Here is a 24,153-nt window from a genome sequence, read left to right as displayed (position 1 = left end):
ATATTCCTTCCAGAACTGTTTGGCTATCTCCTCCCTGCAAAATGGGCAAGTACGTGCGTACACACACACACACTGTGCACGCAGAAAGGTCCTATGACAGTGAGCAGTCATGTCCACCTCACACGTGACATCAGTCGAGGATCCAGTTGAGTCTTTTAAATTCTGGTCTACTTTCTTTTTCCTTATTTTTCATCACTTGTTTTTAAGGGCTTATTTTAAGTGCAGTTATAATGTTTTCTTTGGAACTGATGAAACTCCCTTCTTTCATTAACTAGGAGAATGCCCATGATTCCAGAACAAATAGATATAGTTTTAAGGGACAGATATTTAAGCAAATAATTCCTCTTTCTATCTTTAGCCCCCTACACAGTGCCTACCACATAGTCAGCACCCAGTGAATGCTTGTTGAATGAATGAAGTCAAGACTGCAAGGAATGCAGTCATGAAAAGACTCCCGAACCTTAAATTCAACACTTAATCAAGGAAGCATTCTCCTCCTATTCCTTAGAAAAGTACATATTATCCTGTGGGGCCACAGGATGGGTCTAAACTGATCTCCTCCTAAAAGGAACTCAGAAGAAGAAAGTAAAGCCACTGTCTTCCATGAATTTTACTCAAAAAAAAAAAAGATGATGGGGGCTGGCCCTGTGGTGCAAGCGGTTAAGTGCCCGTGCTCCGCTGCAGCGGTCCAGGTTTCCCCGGTTCGGATCCTGGACGCGCACCCACGCACCGCTTGTTAAGCCATGCTGTGGCGGCGTCCCATATAAAGTAGAGGAAGATGGGCAGGGAGGTTAGTCCAGGGCCAGTCTTCCTCAGCAAAAAAAAAGAGGAGGGTTGGCATTGGATGTTAGCTCAGGGCTGGTCTTCCTCACCAAAAAAAAAAAAAAACGATGAAAATTAACTTATAAGTTACTTCTAGTAAATCAAGTCTTGTCTCCTCCTAAACTTATAATTATGAAGGAAAGTACAATAACATTTTACTGCAAAGAGATTTAGTAATTCTGGCAGTACTTCATTAATCACTTAATCAGTGTTCAAGCAGAACTGATATCCTTGACGGATATAATCAATCTCGATTCTTCTTACATTTGATTTTCATCCCTTTTGAAATCTGACTACTGACACTAAGGATTGGTGGCTTATTTTCACATTATGTTTTTGTTACAGACAGCCCATATGTGTATAATAATAATCAGAATATTGGTACCTATATTGGGTCTCCTCATAGTCTATTTGAAAATAATTGTTTTCTCTTCAGTGAATTTATGGAGATTAATGGTGCTAGGACCAGATTCTATAATAGCTTAATGGAAAAATGGGATTGGGCCACTTTTTAGCTGAGTACAACATAGTACAGTTTTGAAGATGGCATGTTTATTGTTATTGGTAAGCCAGAGCTACTTGTTTATGATGCATTCTGAAGAACTTATCCAAAGCTACATTCTAAAGGCAGCTGGGCATGGAAATCGAATAGCACCCCACAGCTGAGCAGTGTGGGATTGAGTCTGTCTAATATCTTCTGCTTTGGAAAGGTATTTTTATGATCACTGATGTGACTTCAGAAGTTCTGATTCTATCACTCCTTTTCTCTTAACACTTAATAATTTGGATGTTTAAAAACATTGTTTATTCACCCCAAACTTTAGTGATATATAATTTTCATGTACACTTACTCACAGACCACCCATTCACCCATCCATACACTACTTATCAACATCATGTATTTTTCTTTCCTATCAGAGAGCTACAGTATAGACTTTACAGGTAGCTAGTGTGGAAGATGAACCGATGAAGACTCATAATTCATAATTACACATATATCTGAACAAATGAGACAAGGATTGTGTTATCTTGTTGTTGTTATCTTGTTTCCTCCATCAAAGGTGGTAGCGTGGTATTTCAGAATTGTTTAAAACTAAAAAGCTTTTGTGTGCTGCAGAAGCTAAAGTAAAAATGAGCTTTTGTGCTAATGATAGAAGAGAAGTCTGTGGGGTGTGCTCAAATTAGCACTCTACAGGTGTTCAATCAGGTGTACAGCTGGATCTACAGATCAAGAATCAGGAAGCCAGAGGGATAATAATAACAACAACTCACATTTACTGAGGCCTTCCCTTGCCAAGGTGGGGCGTAGTGTGCTTTGCATGGCCTATTTAATGGAATACTCAGCATCCCCATGAGGTCAGTATCATCCACAGTCCCAGTTCAAAGAGGAAAGGCGAGGCTCACAGAGATCAAGAAATTTGCCCAAAGCTACAAAGCCAGTCTTTGGCAGGTCTGCCTGATTCCAGAGCTCTCAACCACTAGCCAAGTAGTCTACTCACCTATCTTAGTGTATAAACTGAAGCCCAGAGGGCTGAGGTCCAGCCAGTAAGTTGCAGAGTTGGATATACTTGAACATATATATTAGATAGATGCAAAACTATAGAATAATTGGGGTAAAATAATTATCCTTTAGTGAAAAATTAATGGAACTCTGGTCTAGCTAGAAAGTAATTAGTAGATTACAATAGAAATTAAGGTTAACATTCTACCCAGTCACAAAAAGGAGAGTTGGAGAGGAGGTTGAATATCAAAGTCCACATCTCATTGGCTAATGGTAGATTTGATCTTGAATGACTATTACTAATAAGCATACGGACATGGGCTTCATTAGGAAAATAAATTTCTTGATCTAAATGAAATCTCCCTTAAACTATTCATTCTCTCCTCCCCCCAACACACACTCCCTTCTGTTTTGCTCTGATGTATGGTGATCAAAGCAATTTTATGACAACTAATTCAACTCCTCAAATATATAGTTATAAGTATGGTTTTCAATTGTTAAATGAAGTACAGTTTTCATTAATACATTGACAATCTTTTTTTAACAGTGTCTTAAGTGATTTTGGTTACCGTAAATCAGTTCTTCTCAGCCCGAGTAACTTCGGGGGGAAAGAAAAGAACTTTTACCAAAATGAAGCATTGTTCTTATGCACCAATATGTGAGGAGGCTTGTTCTGCACTGTTCTGAATCTCTAGGCCTCTGCCTGTCCCTGCTGTGCCCCTACCACACAACACGACTTGACCTAGAGTGCAGCCATTTTAAGGAAGCCTTAAATGTCCCTTCAGACTTTTGAAGAATGGACAAGAAGTAAAATATAAGAGGAGAGCCTAGCTAATGAGAGAACAGAAGAGCTCTTGGACCTGACCAGACCTTCTGAGGCGAGCAACTTCAGCAACTATAGACCCAAGCAGCTGCTGCCAGAGTGTTTAATCAACATCAAGCATTTACTGAACTTCTGCCATGTGCTCAGTACACTCCGTGCTTAGACTAAAGAATTTTGACATGATTTCCACCTTCGAAAAACCTGTGGGAGGACAAGTTCATAACTGTTGTGTAATAGGCGCCTTCCAGGCCAGCAACGTGAGGTAAAGTTGGGTAGCAGGCAGGTAGAAGCATTGTTTCTCACCAGCATCACAGCATCACATCTTGTATCAAGACACAAAGCAGCACTTCACTTCTATCCTTTGCATTTTCCACAGGAATTTGATAGTATAAATTTTTTTTCCAGTGGCTCTTAATTCAGCTGCCATGTTCTTAACATTCAGGCACTTGTCTGAAGAAAACCAAAGTGTCACCATACCTCTGGGCACCCAATGTCCCTCCCCTCTAACTCTGAATATCATGACCAATCCCTGCTCTCTATCCAGTTGTGACAAGCTCCTTCTTTGTTAGTACCATTCCTGAGTGGATCGATACCTAAGATGCAGGTCTTCGATCAGAGGTATCCCATTAGATCCAAGAAGTCCATTTATGCTTCTGTTTTGTGCAAATAAAGCCCTCCTGGTGGACCACACCCATCAACTCCAGATCTGTTCAAAATGGCTGTCGACTATGACATATCACAGCTTAGACATGCACACTGGGATCCTTTGACACTGGTTAATTCTATGTGGAAATTCCATACCATATCTCCTATTTTCCTGTTTCAGGTAAAGGAATATTCGTTATCCAAAGTGAGAGCCTCAAGAAATGCATTCAAGCCGGCAAATCTGTACTGACCCTGGAGAACTGCAAACAGCCGAGCAAGTACATGCTGTGGAAATGGGTTTCAAACCACCGCCTCTTTAACATAGGAGGCGGCAGTTGCCTGGGCCTGAATTTATCTAATCCAGAGCAGCCATTAAGCTTATATGAGTGTGATTCCACCGTCGTTTCCTTGAGATGGCACTGTAACAGGAAGATGATCAGCGGCCCGCTCCAGTACATGGTCCAAGTGGACCCTGACAACACGCTCGTGGCCTCACGGAAATATCTTCATAAGTGGATTTCCTACATGTCAGGCAATGGAGGCATTTGTGAATATCTGCACAAAGGTAAGAAAAATTTAAACCAGAGTACTCCTGAAATGATATATTTAGAAAGATGCCCATAAGTAAAGATTTGTAAAATATATTATATGAAAGAAGTACACAGCATCCGGAACCTCAAGGGACTTCTGCTAAATACATTTTAGTTGCTTACTCACTTATTGTGAAGCATTACCAGAGTCTTGGAATGTACTTGCTAAATTCTTCTAAAGAAGCAGAACTTCTCAGAATCTAAAGAGAAAACACTTAACTTTGGGAATCAATGGAAAGGAGGAGAAAGAACAGGAGGACAAGAGGGGGAGAGACAATGAAGGTGGAAGGAAAAGATCTTTGAAGGTAAAGACTTGTCAGGACAAATATTAAGAACCTCTCTTGCCACCATTTCTCTTATTGTGAAAACTCAGTCCCGTGTATGGAGCGTGTGTGGAGGACACCTCCATGCCTCCTAATGCCCGGCTGGCATCCATGTGATGGCCATGTTGTTACAAGGCATTTAAAGACAGACTATTTTCAGGGGTTATTTAGTGTGTGCCAGGGAGTGAGACAGCGTGGTTTTGGGGAGGAAGGGGTGCTTTCCTTTTGCATAGTTCTGTAATATTTGGCTTCTTTTTTTTTTTTCTTTTGGTGAGGAAGATCAGCCCTCAGCTAACATCTGTTGCCAGTCTTCCTCTTTTTGCTTGAGGAAGATTGTCCCTGAGCTAACATCCATGCCAGTCTTCCTCTATTTTTGTATATGGGACGCCACCACAGCATGGCTTGATGAACAGTGTGTAGGTCCACACCTGGGGTCCGAATCCTCAAACCCTAGGCCGCCAAAGCAGAGTACACGAACTTAACCATTACGCACTGGGCCTGCCCTGGCATTTTTAAACAGAAAAAAAAAAAACCAGTAAAAGAAAGAAAGCAGCATAGTTAAACTCTGAAACCGCAAACCTTTTGTCAAGTTTTGTTTTGCAGCTATCTTCATTCCTTCATCCATCCGTTCATCATCTATCACACATTTATTGGGCCCTGACTGTTTCTCAGGCACAATGCCAGGCGTTTGATGTACAAAGACCAACAAGATAGATGTGGTCCCTGCCCTCATCGTGCTCTGTAGAGGCTTGCCTTAATAAGAGCATATCTTTCTAAGAACTCTATACCAGTCCTAGGGAGCAGAGCAAGGAACTCCTAAGATCCAAGGCAGGACTTTTTCCTGTACCTAAAAGAAATGGGTAAAAAGATACAGAGTCAAGAGCAAGCCATTTTCAGGACTCACTACAATAAAGCAAGGGCTACAAACCAGCACTCTGAATAATCTACAGTTCTAAGGAAGAACTTGACATTTTGTTTAATGCTAACCTTTTAGCCCTATAACCACACTCACAATGTCTTCAGGGGAAGCCTGAGTAGAAGGCAGGGGATTGAAACCTCAAGATGTGTCCTGAAATACCTAACCTCTGGGGCTAATGATGTGAGCTCAGTCCAGCCCCTGCTAATTGTGGGAAAGGGGTGGGAATCTCCACAGCCCATCCTTTCACTCTGGGACCTATTTACTTAGTTGAGGGTGGCCCTGATCCCCTTTCATAGAAAGCCCCAGTTGAGTCGTGAAAAGTTGTTGTTGTTTCCTGCTTAAGGCCAAGGATGACCGATTATTGAAATACTCTGAGAAAGCCAACCAGCAGGCCACCTCAGCACTGTCCTGTCTCTCCTACACTACTGTAGAGGCCTCCCCGCTAGTCATCCCATTTCACCCTCTCCCTGTGTAGGCTCTGTTCACCACACTGCATCCCGAGTGAGTCTTTAAAAATAGAAATCTGATCAGAGTACTTGCCTGATTCCACCCCCTCGTCGCGTCTCCTTGCTCTCCCTCATTCACCCCACACACGTTCTTGTCACAGGTCCCTCGTATTCACTGTTCCTTCTGCCAGAACAACACCTTTCTGAAGATGTGCTCCCTCGCTTCACCCATTTCTTATTCAGAGAGGCCTTCCCTAACCACCCTATACAAAATAGCGCTCCTCCACCCCTCACACACACACAGTCATTCCATCTTCTTACCCTGTTTTGTTCTTCATCATGGTACTTATCACTACCTGAAATTATACGTTTACTCGCATATTTGCTTTCTCTTTCTCTCTCCCACTAGAACAGGAGCTCCCTATGAAAGGTTTGTTCACTATTATATCCCCAGTGCTGGGCACATTAAGTGCTCAATAGATATCTGTTGAATGAATACATTAATAAATCCTATAAAACTCTTGAGGTACAGATGCTGATGGCTGATGTATTTGGGGGTTGGAAGATATTTTAACGTAAAATCTCCATTTAATTTTCTTTTGCATTCATTCACATATATGTATGCTACTGTAGCCGTGCACCATAGTGAATAAACAAGTAGATAACTACATAAACAAACCATTTATCAGCACCTCCTCTGACCCCAGCACTCAGCCTTGCACTTTTACATACACTAGACAGTGAGTTCCTGAGGATTCGCTGTGGTAGAGCTAGGGCCTGGCCCATTGCAGGTTTTCAGTTGACAAAAATGCATTTCCTATATGACAGTTTCCAATGATAAAGCTGACATAATACTTACTTGATTTTGTCCTTTTCTTTCTCCTAGATTTGTATACAATTAAAGGGAATGCCCATGGGACACCATGCATGTTTCCCTTCCAGTATAACCATCAGTGGCATCATGAATGTATCCGGGAAGGGCGGGAAGACGACTTACTGTGGTGTGCCACGACAAGCCGATATGAAAGAGATGAGAAGTGGGGATTTTGCCCAGATCCCAGTAAGAATAAAATCTAGTCTTCCCCATATGTCATGAATGAATCAAGGATGATTAGAAAGTTATCTGTGTCTAAAGAAAAGAACTGGGATTGATATATTGAAGTCTGAATAAGCACTCTGATTCCATTTATCCAGATTTTGATTTTGTGTTTGTTTTTGCCTTGAAAAGACAATCCTGATGTATATTCCTTTTTTCTCTTACATTCAAAAGATGTTAATTAGCCATTCTTCATTAAGCTCAGTGCATAAGGATGCTTTAACTGGAATCAAATCATAATACTCTGTGATCTCGTTAATCCCAGCTTCCGGGCAGAATACTTCAAAACAAACCTGAACGCGTATGAAGCTCAGTTATCATTTTAGTCCACTTCCTCTTATGAGCTGCCTTAATTTTTCCACGTCCAGGCCGCTTGTCTTGCCCATTGTCAAGCCCAGGCATCAGCTAGACACTTGATGATCTTTCTAAAATCACAGTTGCCCTCATTATTTCTCGACGATGAGTTTTCATCTTGATTCCCTTTCCTTAGTACTCGAGTTCCAGGTACAACCTCAAAATCTTTTTCTCTTCTTAACTTGATTTTCAAGGTCCAGTGACAGCTGCGATGTTCTAACCTTTTTTTTCAGTTAGTACTTTATTATTTTATTTTATTTTATTTTTATTTAGCTAAAACGTTTCCAATGGTTCCTAAGTATTGGGGAATATTTATATATACCTTCTACTTCCTATATTCATTTTCCTTCACCTTGGTTCCTGCGAGTCAGAGAGTATAGCTTTTACAATCTCCTCATCCTCCATGCCTACCTCCCCTCCACGAAGATGATAAAATACAACAAACAAATTTGAAACGAAAGCAAACTGAAGAGATTGATACCAAAGAATCTGATTTATAAGTTATCTTAGAATTGTTTTCTAATCTAAGAGCCAGCAGAGCTCAGTGAATAAGAGAGAATATGGGCTTTGAAATCAGGCAGACCAAGATTGGAGTACGACTTCCTCCCAATGATGACATCTTGTGTCTCAGTTTCCTCACCATAAAATGGAGATAATAACAGTACCTATTAGGGTTGTTAAGAAGATCCACTTAGATGATGCATCTAAGGCACTTATCATGGTACCTGGCACATGTTAAGCATTCACCAGGATTAGCCATTGCCATCAGCATCATCAGCATCATCAAACCTAACTTACCCTTTCAGCATACACTTCTGAATCAATGATCCTTCCTCTTCATTGTCTGTCAACAGCATAAGCCAGGCACAGTGCTGAATACCAAGAGTGTTAGGACTTAGGACCCTCCCTTCAAGGACTTGGCATTTAGATGGAATACAGGACAGATTTGCTGTACACCAGAAAATGCAGACTATATTTGACATGGTGCTCTAGAATCACCTGGGTGAGAGTTAAAAATGCATATCCTGGCCCCTCTCCTAGAGTGCAGTGAGTCCAGTGTGTGGGACCCAAGCATCTGCATTTTTGACAAGTGGCCCAGGTAATCCTGTTGCAGATAATTCTTCATCAGACAACTCGTAATATGAAGGTAATTCTATGCAACGTATATCTATGTACAGGGATGATATTAAGATATTTAACAACCAATATGGTGTGGGCTATTGACCAGTCCAAGTGGAGACCTTAATGTGGGGGTTAGGAGTCCTGGAGTCCCACTGCTGGTATTAACTCCTTAGCTGCTAGAATGTGAGGAGGGGGAGGGGAAGGTGCAAGGGAGACTGGGGCAGCAAGGGGCACTCAAGGAGCTCAGGACAGCAGCTGTTCACCAACCAGCATGAAAGTATTTCATTATTTAATAACTGTCAGAGCATCAGCCTTCTCACTCTTAATCTGAATGTACCTATGTAGGTGTATGTGCATGTAATCCCTACACTCCTTGGATTCTTAAATCACGTCATATTATTTGCATCATTTTCTCTTTCCATTTCTATCTCTAATAGATGTCATTATTAAAAATAAGTAAACTAATACTAATAAAATCAACATGTATTTCACATGGCCCTAATATTAGGGACATTTTTAAAAACTACAGTATTCTCCTTGAGGTTCTGCGAAGAGCGCTGTCCCCGTCCTCTGTTCACTTTTAGCCAGTTATCGTTTCCCAGGTGGAAGCCTGGGTTTAGAGGTGCTCAGGGCTTTTCACTCCCCAGACTATCTATTTGTTCAGCTTCCTACAGCTCAGAAGCTTCCTTCGCTTGACAGCCTGCCAGATTCCAGCTCTCCTGACCTTTACCACAACCAGCAGAGAGCATTTTTATTTGTGCAGTGCTAAATTACAGTTCCCGTTTTCTTCCTTTCTTGTCACTTTTGGTTCCTGGTGGCCAACATAACCCAAAATGATATGTCAGAGACTGAAATCTGAACAAGCTGATAGCTCTTTCCATGCGATCAACAACCCTGGATAGGATGCAGAAGAGTGAGTGGAATAAAGCAAATATCCATCTTTCTGTATCTCATCTTTCTTACGTGGAAGTTTTTTAGTATCTCAATGCAAAATGATGTTTTTTAAAAAAAATTTTTTTGATTGTAAGTGAGCAAAATTTAAATTTAGTACTAAACACATGCACAAACACACTAGCAGTGAGGGATGTGATAAAATATCTGTGACTATAGATCTTCGGGAACAACAATGATACATAGGAATCTCTCTGGATTTGTTCAGAGGCAATTCTGAGTCATGCTAGGTCCCTCCTGGTTGTGTATGTTACACAGCTGGAGAGTCATGATTAGTTAGTTTGAGATATTTTTAGGATACCAACCTCTGGAATGATCTGATTGCCCTTGAACCTTATTCAGCTGCTACTATTTTTATCAGTAACTTGAATGATACAACAAAGCCGATTGGTACCAATATAGGTGTATGATTGCCAACCTCACCTGAGCCTCCAACATTGGTCAGCAATGCTATTATGTCTGTCTTATGCTTTATGCTCTCTCACTCCTCACAAGGACCATACCAACCTCTCTATTCTCCTCTAACGTCTAACTCTATTTTCCATTCTCATTCCCAACTGTCATCAGAAGACCTCAATTCCTACCTCATAATGTAAACAGGATCCATCAGAGGGGAAGTTTTGACAACTTTTTGCTCCCTCTCCTTTAAGTCTACCTGGGTCTGGACCCATCTTTTTTCCCTCCATCCTGTACAATGGCACTCCTCCTCCTACCTAGGGCAAATCTCCCCACCTGGACTCTGGAGCCTCCTGTCCAGCCTTCTCCAACCTCTATCTCAGCGGTACTCAAAGTGTGGTCCCCATTTCAGCAGTGTTAGCATTCCCTCCAAGCTTGCTAGAAATGCAAATTGTTAGTCACACAAAAACAACTATATCAGAAATCCTAGAAATGTGGTCCTGCAATCTGTTTTAACAAGCCTTCTAGGCGATTCCAGCGCACACCACTCTACTAGGTCCTTCTCATTAGCGGTTAAACCTGCCCAAGTCTTAAAATAACACCTTAAAAATAATACATCTCTTTATCCCCACTTCTGCCTCCTGAAAATACCTATCCCTCTCATCCACTACATAGACAGACTTCTCAAAAGAATTGTCTATACTTCCTCACCTTGCTTTCATTCCTCAGTGCACTGTCTCTTCTTGATTCTGTGATGATGTGTGTCTGACCTCCATTTCCACAAACAATTCATTCATTCATTTCCACAAATATGCATTGAGCACCTGTTATATGCCAAGCACTTTGCTGGCTGCTGGGATTATAACCATGAATGTGAAACATGAAAGTCATAGTGCCTGCCCTGATGAAGTTCACATTCAAGTATAATACCCAAATTGATTTAGAATTACAATTTTTGATAGATGCTACTTAAAAAAAACAAAAATGGTGTTATAAGTGAGAAATCAAATGTAAATTTGAGAGTCAAGGAAAATTTTACTGAGGAAGTTGCATTTAAACTCTAGCCCAAGAAATGAATGGGAGTTATTAAGATGGAAATTAGGGGGATGAGATGTCCGTCGAGAGGTGCATGGTGCAGCAGTGTACCAAGGAGGCAAGGGGAAGAAGCCATGGGAGTGGTCAGCACTGGTACAGGCAATAAAGGAAGTATATTGTTTAAACAGAACTAAAAAATAATAAAACCAACTAAAGGTCATTCTGCTTTTGATTGACCATGCACATGCACTGGCAATTCTAAACAAAGTCCATGATAAAATACTCCCACCTGTCCAGGTTGACTGCTCCCCACCCCCACCCCCAGCATGCCACTGGCCAAATGTCTGAAGGCTTTGAGGAGGGAAGGGGTTTTACTGTCTAGGGAAGAGGATGTGGCAAGAGGACCATGAGTGAGGGAGAGGAACAAGACATTCTGGAAAGGTAGGCAGAGGCCAGCTCACACAGAGGCAAGATAATTCAGGATGTCCTAGAGGTAAGAATTTACCTAATTTCAAGAGTAAAAGAAATCCATAAAGCAGTCTTAAGCAGGGGAATGATAATGATTTAAAAAATTTTTAAGGATCATTCTGGCTCCTTATGGTAAATGGCTTGGAAGGGAGCAAGAAGGAAATCCTAGAGCTCAGTTATAAGGCTACAACAAGAGTCTGGGCCAGAGATAGTGGTGACTTGGGTTAGGTGGCAACAAGCAGATTGGAGAAAAATGGATGTATTGAAAATCTAATTTGGAGACAGACCAAACAGGACCTGGTTGTCAGGAACTCAGCTGAGCTGGAGAGAGAGAGCTAAGCTGTCAGGTGTCTGAGTAGCTAATTAAAGCAATAAGCCAAAAATGAAAGAGTGAAGGCTTTAATCACTTACCATGATGGCATAAGCAAGAGCCTAAAAACTGGAGGGAGCACCGACTCCCCCGGTTCCATTTTTCCTTATGGAATGGCACACGGGTCAAGGGTCAGGCAGATCAGCATAGACTATTGAGAGAGCCTTGAACAAAAGACTCTTCAGTTTTATGGACTCTGAGGTTGAGGGTGAAGTGAGGGGAAGGAGTGGGAGTAGAAAAGTACAGGGTACTGAGTCAGAGTGGGGAAAAGTGTCTTCAGAGTTTTCCCCTCCATTCCTCCCCCAACATCAGCAGAGGTACCTGAAGAGGATCTCGGCTCAAGGCCTCAAATAAAGAGACCTAGGAATGAAGGCGCCAGGGCTAGGAATACAAATGTGGGAAGAGCAAAAGAGTATGACGGGCCAGAGGGGCCTAGTCCTTGACTGCAACTCCATTCAGAGACTGCAGTGCACTGACTATGTACCAAGGCTGGTGTGCGGAGGGCAGCTTTCCCCCATGAGGCCTGCCAGGTAAAGCCTTTGTAATTGCCTATAGTCAAGCCTGAAAAATCACTGTAGATTTTTAACCAGGAGTTGGACTCCTTACTGATAAGTACAGACTTGGAGGATAAGGGAGAAAGTGAGGTGTTAATTAAGACCCAAGGTTTCTGATATGCATGGCTAAGTTAATGGAGATACAGATTTGGCAGAAAAAATCAAGCATGCAGGTTGGGACATGTTATATGTGAGTCAGTCAGGTGGAGATGTGGAATAGGCAGTTAAACATAAAGATCTGTATATATTTGAGAGTTATAGGAAAGGGATTTATGGGAATGGGTTAGTTTAGAGTGTGTGTAGAATAGAAAGGAGTGGGACTCAGGGCCAAGTCTTAAGACCTCAACATGTAGTTTGAGTAGAGGAGAATGAACCAGCAAAGGAGACTGAGAAGGGCATCCACGGAGGTAGAAAGGTAGCCAGGCATGTGAAGTCGAGAAAAGAGACTGTATCAGCAAGGAGAGGGAGCTCAACTTGCCAAATGCTGCTGAAGGACCTGCTTGGACAAGGTCTAAAACTAAGTATCTGGTGGTTTTGGCCACATGGAGGTCATCGATGGCCTTAACAAGATACACTCTAGTTCCATGATTGAGTGGGTTAAAGAGTAAATGGAAAAATGGAAGAGGAGGGAACACTTCCCAATTCATTCTATGAGGCCAGTATTACCCTGATAACAAAACCAGATAAAGACATCACAAGAAAAGAAAACTACAGACCAATATCTATTATGAATATAGCTGCAAAAATCTTGGACAAAATACTAGCAAACAGAACTCAGTAACATATAAAAGAATTGTATACCATGACCAACTGGAACTTATTCCAAGAATTCAAGATTTGTTTCAAATCTGAAAATTAATTAATGTAATAGCCATATCAGTAGGACAAAGTACAAAAACCACATGGTTATCTCAATAGATGCAGAAACAAAATTGACAAAATTTAACACCCGTTCACGATCACTCAAAAAACTTGGAACAGAAGGGAGTTTCCTCAATATAATAGATAATGATAAAGGGCATCCATGAAAAACCCACAGCAAACACACTTAATGGTGAAGAACTGAATGCTTATCCCCTAAGATCAGGAATAAGACAAGTATGTCCATCTTATCACCACCTCTATTCAATATTGTACTGGAGGTTCTAACCACGGCAAGTAGGCAAAAAAGTGAAATAAAAGGTATCCAGGTTGGAAAGGGAAGTAAAACTATCTCTGTTTGCAGATGACATGGTCTTGTATATATAAAAGCCTAAGGAATCCACCAAAAACTATTATAACTAATAAAGCATTCAGCAGGTCACAGGATACAAGATTAATATACAAAAATTAATTGTATTTCAATACAGTAGCAATGAACAACCCAGAAATTAAATTGAGAAAACAATTCCATTTATAGTAGCATCAAAAAGAATAAAATACTAAAGAAAAAATTTAACAAAGCAAGTGAAAATCTTATACTCTAAAAACTACAAAACATAGCTGAAAGAAGTTAAGGAAGACCTAAATAAATGGAAAGATGTTCCATGTTCATGGGATCAGAAGACTTAATATTGCTAAGATAGCACTACTATAGCAGTCTCAATCAAAATTCTAGCTGGCTTCTTTCCATAAATTGACAGGCCCTAAAATTTATATGGAAATTCAAAGGACCCAGAAGAGCCAAAATAATCATGAAAAAGAAGAAAATTGGATGACTTACCCTTCTCAATTTCAAAACTTATACTAAGCTACAGTAATCGAGACAGTGTGGGACTAGCAAAATGAAATAAAATTGAGAGTCCACATTTATGGTCAATTGATCTTTGACAAGGATGCCAAGACAATTCGACGAAGAAAGAATAGTCTTTGCAACAAATGGTATAGGGAACACTGGAGATCCACATTCAAAAGAATGAATTTGAACTCCTACCTCTCACCTTATTAGAAAAAAACTCAAAATAGATCGAAGACTAGAGCTAAAACTATAAAACTCTTAGAAGAATACATAGGGATAAAGCTTCATGACCTTGAATATGGCAATGGATTCTTAAATATGACACCAAAATACAAGCAACAAAAGAAAAAAAATAGATAAATTGGACTTCATCAAAATTAAAAACTTTTGCACTTCAAAGGACACAAGAAAGTAAAAAGACAACCCACAGAATGGGAAAAAATATTTGCAAATCATATATCTAATATGGGACTTATATCTATAAATATAAAGAACTCTTGTAACTCAATAATAAAAGACAAATGAACCAATTTAAAAATGGGTGAAATGTCTAAATAGACCCTCCTCCAAAGAAGTTTTACAAATGGCCAAGAATCTCATGAAAAGATGCTCAATATCATTAGCTATCAGGGAAATTAAAAAAAAAAAATCACAGTAAGATGCCTCTTCACACCTACCAGGATGGCTACAATCAAAAAGACAGATAATAACAAGTGCTGATGAGGATGTGGAGAAATTGGAACCCTCATTCACTGCTGGTAGGATTGTAAAAGGGTACAACTGCTTTAGAAAACAGTCTCTCAGTTCCTCAAAATGTGAAACATAGAGTTACCATATGACCCTACAATTCCACTCCTAGATACATACCCAGGGGAAATGAAAACGTATGCCCACATAAAAACCTATACACAGATGCTCATGGTACCACTACTTATAATAGCCAAAAAGTAGAAACAACCCAAATATCTATCAACTGATGAATGCATAAATAAAATGTAGTATATCCATACAATGGGATATTATTTGATGATAAAAAGAAATGAAGTACTGCTACATGCTACAACATGGATGACCCCTGGAAACATTACCCTAAGTGAAAGAAGTCAGTCGCAAAAGACCACATATTATATAATTTCATTTATACGAAATGTCCAGAATAAGCCAATCTATAAAAACAGAAATTAAATTAGTGGTTGCCTTGGACTGGAGGTGGGGGAGGGATTGAGGGGGAAAGAGGGAGTGACTGCTAATGAGTACTGGGTTTCTTTTTGGAGTAATGAATGTGTTCTAAAATTGATTGTGGTGGTGGTTGCACAATGTTCTGAATATACTAAAAATCATTGAATTCTATACTTTAAATGTGTGGGTTATATGGTATATTAATTATATCTCAGTAAAACTGTTATTGTTTTTAAAAAAGTAAATGAGAGATGAAGAATTGGAGGTAGTATGCATATAAAAGTATGTGACTAATAGGGGTAGAGAGAAGGCAGTGACTGGAATGGGGAGGCCAAGGAAGGGAGTTTTTTTGTTTCATATTTTTTAAGGATGAGCAATATTAGGCCATCTTTTAATGCATCTGGAAATGCTCTAACAGAGAGCAGTTGAATATTTGGGAAAGTGAAAGCAGCTGGTGGAGTATGTGTGGTCTCTCAGAAGACAGAACAATGTAGGGTCCAGATCATAGATGGACAAACTGGCCTTTTATAGATATAAAGACAATTTCTCTGTAGGAGAGGAGAGGGAAGGATAGTACCGGTCCAAGAAAGTTGATGGATTAGGTAATGGGAGAAAATGAGGAGAAACTAGTCCAGTGGCTGTGGACTTTCTCTCTGAAGAGGGAGAAGAAGGAGTGAGAAGTTTGGGCAATAGGAAAGGCATGAAATGGTCATTGTGGCTGCTGGGAGAGCAAGCTTGCTAGAGAAAACTACTAATGTTTCCAGAAAGTATGGATGTAGTTGATAATGCACTAATTGGAAATGACTTTTCTTGGTAGTGCTCATTTGTTGGGTGAAGGCACAGAGAAGGCAGATGATTGGGTTCCTCTGTTGAAACAGCATCCCATAAAGTCACTGATGGACTGAGTCTTCATCGGACTCAAAGATTCAGCAACATGTAACAAAATTGACACCAACTCTTTCTCTGGGCTTCTGTGGCCCACACCTACCAGTTTTCCTCTTTCTTTTGTGGCCGCCACTTCTCAGCTTCCTTTGATAGCATATTCTCTTCTACCCAATAATGTTTAAATGCTGATGGGCAAACTTGGAGAATAACATGAACAAGATGGAACATGGTACCTGCTTTCCTGACACTTACATTTTGTCAGCAGAAACAATCAACTAGCAATCACATAACGCATCATTTAATTTCAGTTGTGATCAAGGCTACCAAGGAGCGTGTAAGGCATTGGGAATGTATAGCAAGAAGTCCTGACTTGGTCTGATACCTCTTTTACACGAGATTTACCAACACAGCACTTTGCGGGAAGCAGATATTCAATAACTGTTTGCTGAGTATATGAAAGACCAAAGAGAGAGAAAAATAGTAACTTTGTAGCTTGGAGTTGCTCTAATAGTAGAAGAATTCACTTTTTTAAAAGAATTCAACAATTTTAAAAAGTGGCAAGAAATAGCACAGCTGGGACGATGGCAAAGCTGTATCCTTAGGGAAGAAAAACAAGCCTCATTAATGGAGAAGGAGGAATGGCTGCGTCTCAGTCATAATCCATAATAAAATCAGTGCTGATATGAATATAACTCAGTTCATTAAAAGAGAGGTATATTTTGGAAGGGGAAAAATCACCTATTTATAACTTCATGCAAAAGATTTTGGTAATCTTTCATCAAATAATAGGAGATACAGAGACAGCCCTGATGGCCTAGTGGTTAAGGATCGGCGTGCTCCACTCTTGTGGCCTGGGTTCGTTTTCCAGGCGTGGAACCACTCTTCTGTCAGTGGCCATGCTTTGGCGGTGACCCACATAGAAGAACTAGAAGGACCTACAACTAGAATATACACCTATGTACTGGGGCTTTCGGGAGGGGAAAAAAAAGAAAGAAAAGAGAGGAAGATTGGCAATAGATATTAGCTCAGGGCGAATCTTTCCCAGCAAAAAAAAGAAAAAAAGAGAGTAGAAAAAACTAGGAGATACAAAGATATACCACACAGTTGCTTCCCTCAAAGAGCTCCAAATTTAGAAACCAAAGAGATAATATAAAGATAACCAAAGATGCAAAGAAATATAATGATATGATTCTAGCCCTTAGATTAGAATTTTTCAAAAATAATTAAATATACCTGAGATCCCAGGCTTCAATGTTGCATTTTCAGTGGCTTGGAAAGAGAGATTATATATGAAGAAGCAAGAGAACTAAGAGTGAATAAATGCATACGCCCCAGGCCAAGATGGGTGCCTGTGCCAAGTGGGTTCCCAGGGAGCAATTTTTGAGGCAGAGAGGAACATGCGGGAGGTCTCTTGGGAAGTGCTGTCAGGATTAATAGACATGGAAAGGAAGGGAAGAGAGCAGGATTGCACAGGATTGTGATGAAGGCCTGGCGACCTCTAGACTGACCATATGAGGAGTTGTCAAGCTGGATTTGCCCCTACTTGGGATGAGAGGAGGGGCCTGATAGCCCTGCACTGACTAGTCGCGGTTTACCAGCTGCCCTTGGGAAGTTCAAGTGACATTGGGGAGAGACTCTTCAGGCAAGTCAATCTTTGAAGAAGGTTTAACATTGAAAGGTGTCTGCTGAGCAGAGGAAATAAGGCCTTTTGTCCTGAAGGGCAATCAGGGCAGCCCATCACAGCGCCTGGGCCCGGGGTGGCATTTTCATTCCACTTGTTACCATACATCCTTCAAATAAGGTCCATGGAGCGCCATGCAGCCCACCTGGAGAAGCAGGGAGAGGACTTGTGTCTCCCTGCATAGAAATATAAATTCTTATATTTTAGTTAAAACCAAATTTCAATGACAAATGAACTTACTTGTTAGGAGAATATGGGCACATGTTGCAAATATTTGACTGGAGTTTCCTTTTGATTAACCTTGAGAATTGGCACAGATAATCCAAACCCAAGGAAAATTTAACAAAACTGGGCTACATAACTTGCAGCACAGATGAGATCACCTGCAAGTCTCTCATCTTAACTGTTTAATACATAGAATTCAGGCAGGTTACTTTAAAGGGCTGTGTTTACATAGCTTGATCTATGTCCAGTTAAAGGGCAAGACCAACTCTTGGCAAAAATGGAAATAAGATCAGTTGAAGTGTCCTCCAGACCTTTTCTTATCATGTACGGGGCTGTGGTTTGGTGGCTTATAATTAGGACTTGTCAAATCTTTCTCTACAGCAGGAGATGAGAGGCAGGTGCCCTATTCCCAGATCTCCCCTTCTGACATCCTCTCCCTACGTCTCCCCTTCTGCCATCCTACTATTTTCTAGCAGTCAAAGGCTACTCAGACGTGCCCTCCTTGGGAAGTGCTTTGAATTTTTTCTTTCTGATCATTATTTCCCAGTATTTGCTTCATAGACCATCTGCCTGAGAATCAGGAATATGTTTAAAATGCAGGTTCCTGAATCCCACCCCAGACCTACTGATTCAGAATCTGAGACTGAGAACAAGGAATCTGCATTTTTTTACAAGCTGGCCAAATGATTCTTATGCACACTGGAATTGCAGACACTTCCCTGCTCCTCCCTCGTGGCCTCAGCTGTCACACTGGATGAACGGGGCTGAACTGATGTCTGATAACGCTTAGTGTTGTCCATCTCAGGGATGGCCTAGCGTTTTAACTGAAGACCGTCTCTAGGGACTCAGCCTTAGAAATTTCAGCTGCCAGGGAAAGATGATTACTGAAAATTTCCTCCTATCTTTCCCTTCCTTTCTCTTCCCTTCCTTCAGTTTTACTTGGTAACAATAACCCCGTCTTCTGCCCTCCTTCAATCTTGGATCCTTCTACAAATACATGTGTCAGTCAGGCAAATCTATAGACAACCTTAGATCTATAAGTGTTTTAATAACTTCTGGTTAACTACTTCAGTTCTGGGGAAAGCACGTTGCAACCAGACATGAAAACAAACTTTCCACATTCCCGAGGGAACCATCTAACTAAGATGGTGGGAAAAAGAAAATAAACAAAAAAGATTTCATTGTCAAATAACTTCCAAGTATACTGAGTTAAAATTAAGTGTTTCTTTACTACAGAACTTCTCAGAGCCTTTTATATGGTAATGTATTTAATGAATTTCCCAGGGGAGGCTATATATGCATTATATCCCAGATTTTCTTGAGAAGGTCTTGAAGTTATATTACTCTGTGGATTATACTTCGGGAAAGGCTGTTCTAGATTTTAGAGATTGCTTGTCCATCAGCTATTCTCATGCTGTAGCATGGTTCACATTTTCTACATTCTGAAATTCTTTGGCTGAGTTTGATTTCAGGTAAATATTATGGCTGCTTAGTTCACCTTGGAGTTTGATTTAAAATTTTAGCAAAAGCCCCCAAACTAGGTCTTCATTTTCTGTTATTTCAATAAACTTCAGATTTCAGACCCACATTTCATACTTTATTAAATTTACTTTTAAGCATACTATGCAATCCTTGGCCAATGTTTTACCAGTGGATTTTGCTTCTCTTCTTTTGGCTGAAAGAACTTTCTTTAAATATCAATGTTCCTGTTCTCAATGTTTATTTGAAAACTTGTGTTCATTATAGACTCATATTTCTACTGCATCTAGAATTTAGTATTGAGGGGAAAAAAGCCTTTTGAAACAACATTTGATTCTATCTCAAATAAACCCTTCAATTCACACAGCTTTCAGTATAAAGTTCTAAATGATTGCTTTTTAAAGAACTCAGATGTTATTTCCCAAATGCTTCACTTCATTGCCTTCTCTAAAATGGCTTCTATTATTTTCCCAGAAAGGAACAGAACCTCTTTATTGATAATTTCTTGAATTTCCATAAAGTCTTAAAAGAGTTTAACCATAAAATGCCCATGGGATAACAATGCAAATTTCATCTTGAAGATCTATCAAGAATCAATAATGCACTGAAGTTTTAGAGGTTGCAAGTTGGAATCATTCCATTCTAATTCATCTCAGAAACATATTGATGTATAGATAAAATAAGATTATAGTTAATGTTTTAATGGATTTTGTTTCCAGCATCTACAGAGGTGGGATGTGATGCTGTCTGGGAGAAGGATCCGAATTCACACATTTGCTACCAATTCAACCTGCTTTCCTCTCTTTCCTGGAGCGAGGCTCATTCGTCATGCCAGATGCAAGGAGGTGCTTTACTAAGTATTGCAGATGAGACTGAAGAGAATTTTGTAAGGAGTAAGTAGGTGGATGATGCACATTGATATTAATACAATTAAAATTACTGTTGTGAATAGTTATGTCCATGTATGCGAAGATAAGTTCTGGGGAAAAAAAAGTAGCTGGGAAAATATTTTTCTTTTATTAACATGATCCAAACTCACACCCAGATTTTGACCTAAACTCTAGGGCATTCCATTTGGTACCTGATCATGTCTTCCTTATTTCCTCTCCCTTGGAGAAGAGAAGTTGAGGGCACAGCGAGGGACCCAGGAGAGTTTGCAGCTCTTACAAGTGGATCTGGAGACTCTAAACTTGAGGACAAATTCCTGCTCTGCTGCAGATCTTAGCCATTCAGTTTCCGTTAATGAATAACTAAGTTGTTTATTAATTAAACAAAATATTACCTATTAGTCACTGTGCACAGGTTAGCCGTAGGCCTTCTGGTGAATGCCAAAGAACTTAAAATTTAGTTGGAAAAGCAAAAACACACATACTAACATAATGTTAACTAACATAATGTAAGATGTCAAAAGAGTTGTGCTAATAGGCTGGGTCTTGTGTTTCACCTATCACCTAAACACTGCTCTTACTGTTCCTTTATAGACTGAATGTGTTTGTACCTGTGTACATACAGCTTTTTAAAAATTTTTGGAAACATTTGAAAGTGCCACAAAATTAGCCACTTTCATCAAAAGTTTCTGATGCTTTTTTTTCCAAATTTTATTGCACATGTAGAACATGTTTATTCTAGAATAGTTTTAAAATTTCAAATATACAGAAAGAAAAACAAAAGAAAAGTCTCCCATAACTCCACAATCCAGAGACAACCATGTTCTTTTGTAAAAAACACATAAATGCATGCATATATAGTATCTACGAAAATCGGTATTGAATTAAAACATGAGGCAGCTGTTGCACAGTGGTTAGGAGCAGGGACCAGAGAGCCAACTGCCTGGGTTTGAATCCTGCCTCTACCCCTTACTAGCAGGGCTGAACAGGTAAGTGACTTAACCTCTCTGTGCCTCAACTTCCCTCCTCTATCAAATGGAAATGATAACAACGCCTACTTCTTGGTGGTGCAGGTTACATGCTATAGTGCAGGTGAAGTCTTAGCAAAGTGCCTGGCACCAAAACAAACACTCCATGTGTGTTAACCATTTAACAACAGCTTTGCACGTAGTTTAGTAATATGCTTATTTAATTTACCTGCATGTAATGAACATCTGTCCATGTCTGTAAATATAGATCTACATCGTAATTTTTAACAGTTACATAGTATTATAGGTTAGCAATAATATATTTACCTAATCTCCTATTATTAGATAGGGATACATACACAAAATTACTTGTTTCGTTTTTATTTATTTATTCGTTGCTATTATAAACCATCCCTGCACATAGCTTTGTGCAAAGATCCCCAGTTATTTCTCTATAAGTTTGTAGAAGTAGATTCACTGGGTGGAAGAGGAAGCACATTTTAAGGCTTTTGAAAGTTATTAAGACCTTCCAGAAGGATTGTAACAAATTCGTGAGCAGTGTGTGCCTGCCCCTTTCCCCACAGACATGCAAAAGTGGGAAATTAATCATAAAAACTGATTTGAGTGAGTCGTATTGCAGGAAAACACCCATTTTCTGTATCATTATTAGCCTGTAATGGTTTTTATAGAAAATTTTGCACACCATTTGTGAATTAAAATTTCTATCTATCTTGACTGCTGGGTTTTTAATAAGAGGGTTTGGACTTACTCATCAAACTTGAATAACGATTAAAGAAATAAGATATCCTAGAGACTTTGATTTAAATACCACAATTCTATAATTAGACTCTGGGGATTGTTTAGGAAAACAGAAGTCTATTCACATAGACAGAAGCCTGTTCTGAGCCAGGTATTTTTCAATGATGAGAATAGTCTACTGTTTCTTGCTAATCACTGATGGACATTAGCTATGGTGTAAGGAATTACCTAAGCTGTCACGAATGCCGAGAAATAGCCAAAGGAATTTAGGTTTGAATTTGTTGTTATAAAATTGTGAGGCAATTTAGTTGTAAACCTAAAAAGATTGTTTTGGTACACTTAAACAGAGATTATAAATTACAAAATGATTTTTTATGTGTATTGTTAAAACAATTACACAGAGGGTATTCAAAATAACATAAGAATACTTAATATTTAAACATTTTGAGTAGATTATTTGTGATATCACTTGGCACTTACCCCAATATGAAATATGAAAATTTCTCCTTCTTGTCAATCCATCTTCCATTCTGCCTCGTGTCATCAGGATGCCTGTTACATGATTTACTCAAGTGGTGCTATTGAAAGAATTAATCCAACCGACATTAGGAAGAAACTCCGTGTTCACGCCACAGAAATTTGGAAGGGCAGGGCCCATGAATGTTATGCTGTTTCTGTTTAGAGATTTCTAGGGTCTCAAAATTATAAAGCACCTTTTTCGCTTTCCTTAAGTGGGTTAGGTTCTTCCAGTTTTCCACAATTGTATTGAAATGCCTAATCACAGAGCATGCTGCAGCCTTTTTATGTGAATTCACTAATCTTTATAACCTGGGTGACCATACAATCGATCATTCAAACTGAGGCTCTTTTGAGAGTAAAAAGGACTGCGATTAATAATTATTCTGGAACTACTAGCATAAACCATGAGTTTTCCAGGCAAACTGGGACATATTCTCATCCTATTTATAACTCTTATCTGTCAGGGGCTCAGTCTCAGGCAGGGCCCCTGCATCTGGCTCAAAATAAACTGCGTTCTGAAGCACATGAAACATAAGAGAACAATGTTCTTTTTTATGGATTAAAAAATTAAATGGCAACATTTGAAAGTGTCACAAAATTAGTCATTTTCACTAGAAGTTTCTGCCTCTGTTTTTGTCCCCAAATTTTATAGCACAAGTAATACATCTTTATTCTAGACCAATTTTTAAAATTCAAGTGCACAAAACAAAAAACTAAAGTTTCTCCTAATTCTATGATTTTAAACCGTATTTTTCTGCAGAAGCATGTCAATGCACGTGTTTATATACAGCATTTATAGCAAAACCGGTATCGAATTAGAACATGAGGATCTGTGGTGCAGTGGTCAGGAGCGGGGGCCACACAGCCAGCCTGCCAGAAAACCTGCTGCCACCCCAAGTTGAAGGAGCAGGCTCGTGCGTTTGCATTACACATGGCCCGTATGTCCCAACCTGCTATAGATCTCTCTGGATACTTTGGTCCCTTGGATTATGCTGCTCCACTTGGCCAGACAACACCTACTGGATAGCTCCCTCCCTTCTCTGCTTTAGCATATCTTCTTCAAGTTGAAGACTTGCCTCCATTCACCAACAATATTTATCTGCTTTCCTATTCCTTCCCTGAAGAAAAGCTTCTTTAAATTGTTCAATTTTTTAACTGTGAAATATTGCAAAAATATTGAAAAGTGCAGAAAATTATATGTGCAAACACACATACCTGTTATACAGATTTAACAGCATTTCTCCCATTCCTCTTGCTCAGGGCCTGTAGCCACCTCAGAGTACTGGGGTCCCGAGCCTCAAAGCTGGGGCCACAGGGCACACACGGCAAGAGAAGGAAGACAGAAGGGCGCTTTCTGGGAGTGGCCCTGGACACTTCCTCCTTCTCGCGCTAAAACCCTTAAGTGCACGAGTTCAACAACTCAAATGGTCTCAGATTTG

The 24,153-nt window shown here is 39.8% G+C and overlaps 1 protein-coding gene across 3 annotated transcripts in view; it reads left to right on the top strand.

The window, feature by feature from the left end:
• Positions 1 to 24,153, top strand: part of PLA2R1 (phospholipase A2 receptor 1) — a 112,874-nt gene that overhangs the window by 14,360 nt on the left and 74,361 nt on the right. For 2 of the 3 annotated variants that reach the window (XR_015553205.1, XM_004428276.3), the window contains exons 2-4: positions 3,973 to 4,356; positions 6,956 to 7,129; positions 20,301 to 20,474. Coding sequence is in view for 2 of the 3 variants with exons in the window: in XM_004428276.3 (XP_004428333.2) it covers positions 3,973 to 4,356; positions 6,956 to 7,129; positions 20,301 to 20,474 (732 nt within the window). In the remaining variant the exon portion in view is untranslated. The remainder of the gene's footprint in view (positions 1 to 3,972; positions 4,357 to 6,955; positions 7,130 to 20,300; positions 20,475 to 24,153) is intronic. The other variant, XM_087435282.1, reaches the window with a different exon arrangement.

This window comes from Ceratotherium simum, chromosome 9, assembly GCF_057802395.1.
Source record: "Ceratotherium simum simum isolate JZ-2026a chromosome 9, ASM5780239v1, whole genome shotgun sequence".
Taxonomy (NCBI): domain Eukaryota; kingdom Metazoa; phylum Chordata; class Mammalia; order Perissodactyla; family Rhinocerotidae; genus Ceratotherium; species Ceratotherium simum.
The sequence above is the reverse complement of the archived record's forward strand: the minus strand, read 5'-3'. Positions and strand labels throughout refer to the sequence as shown.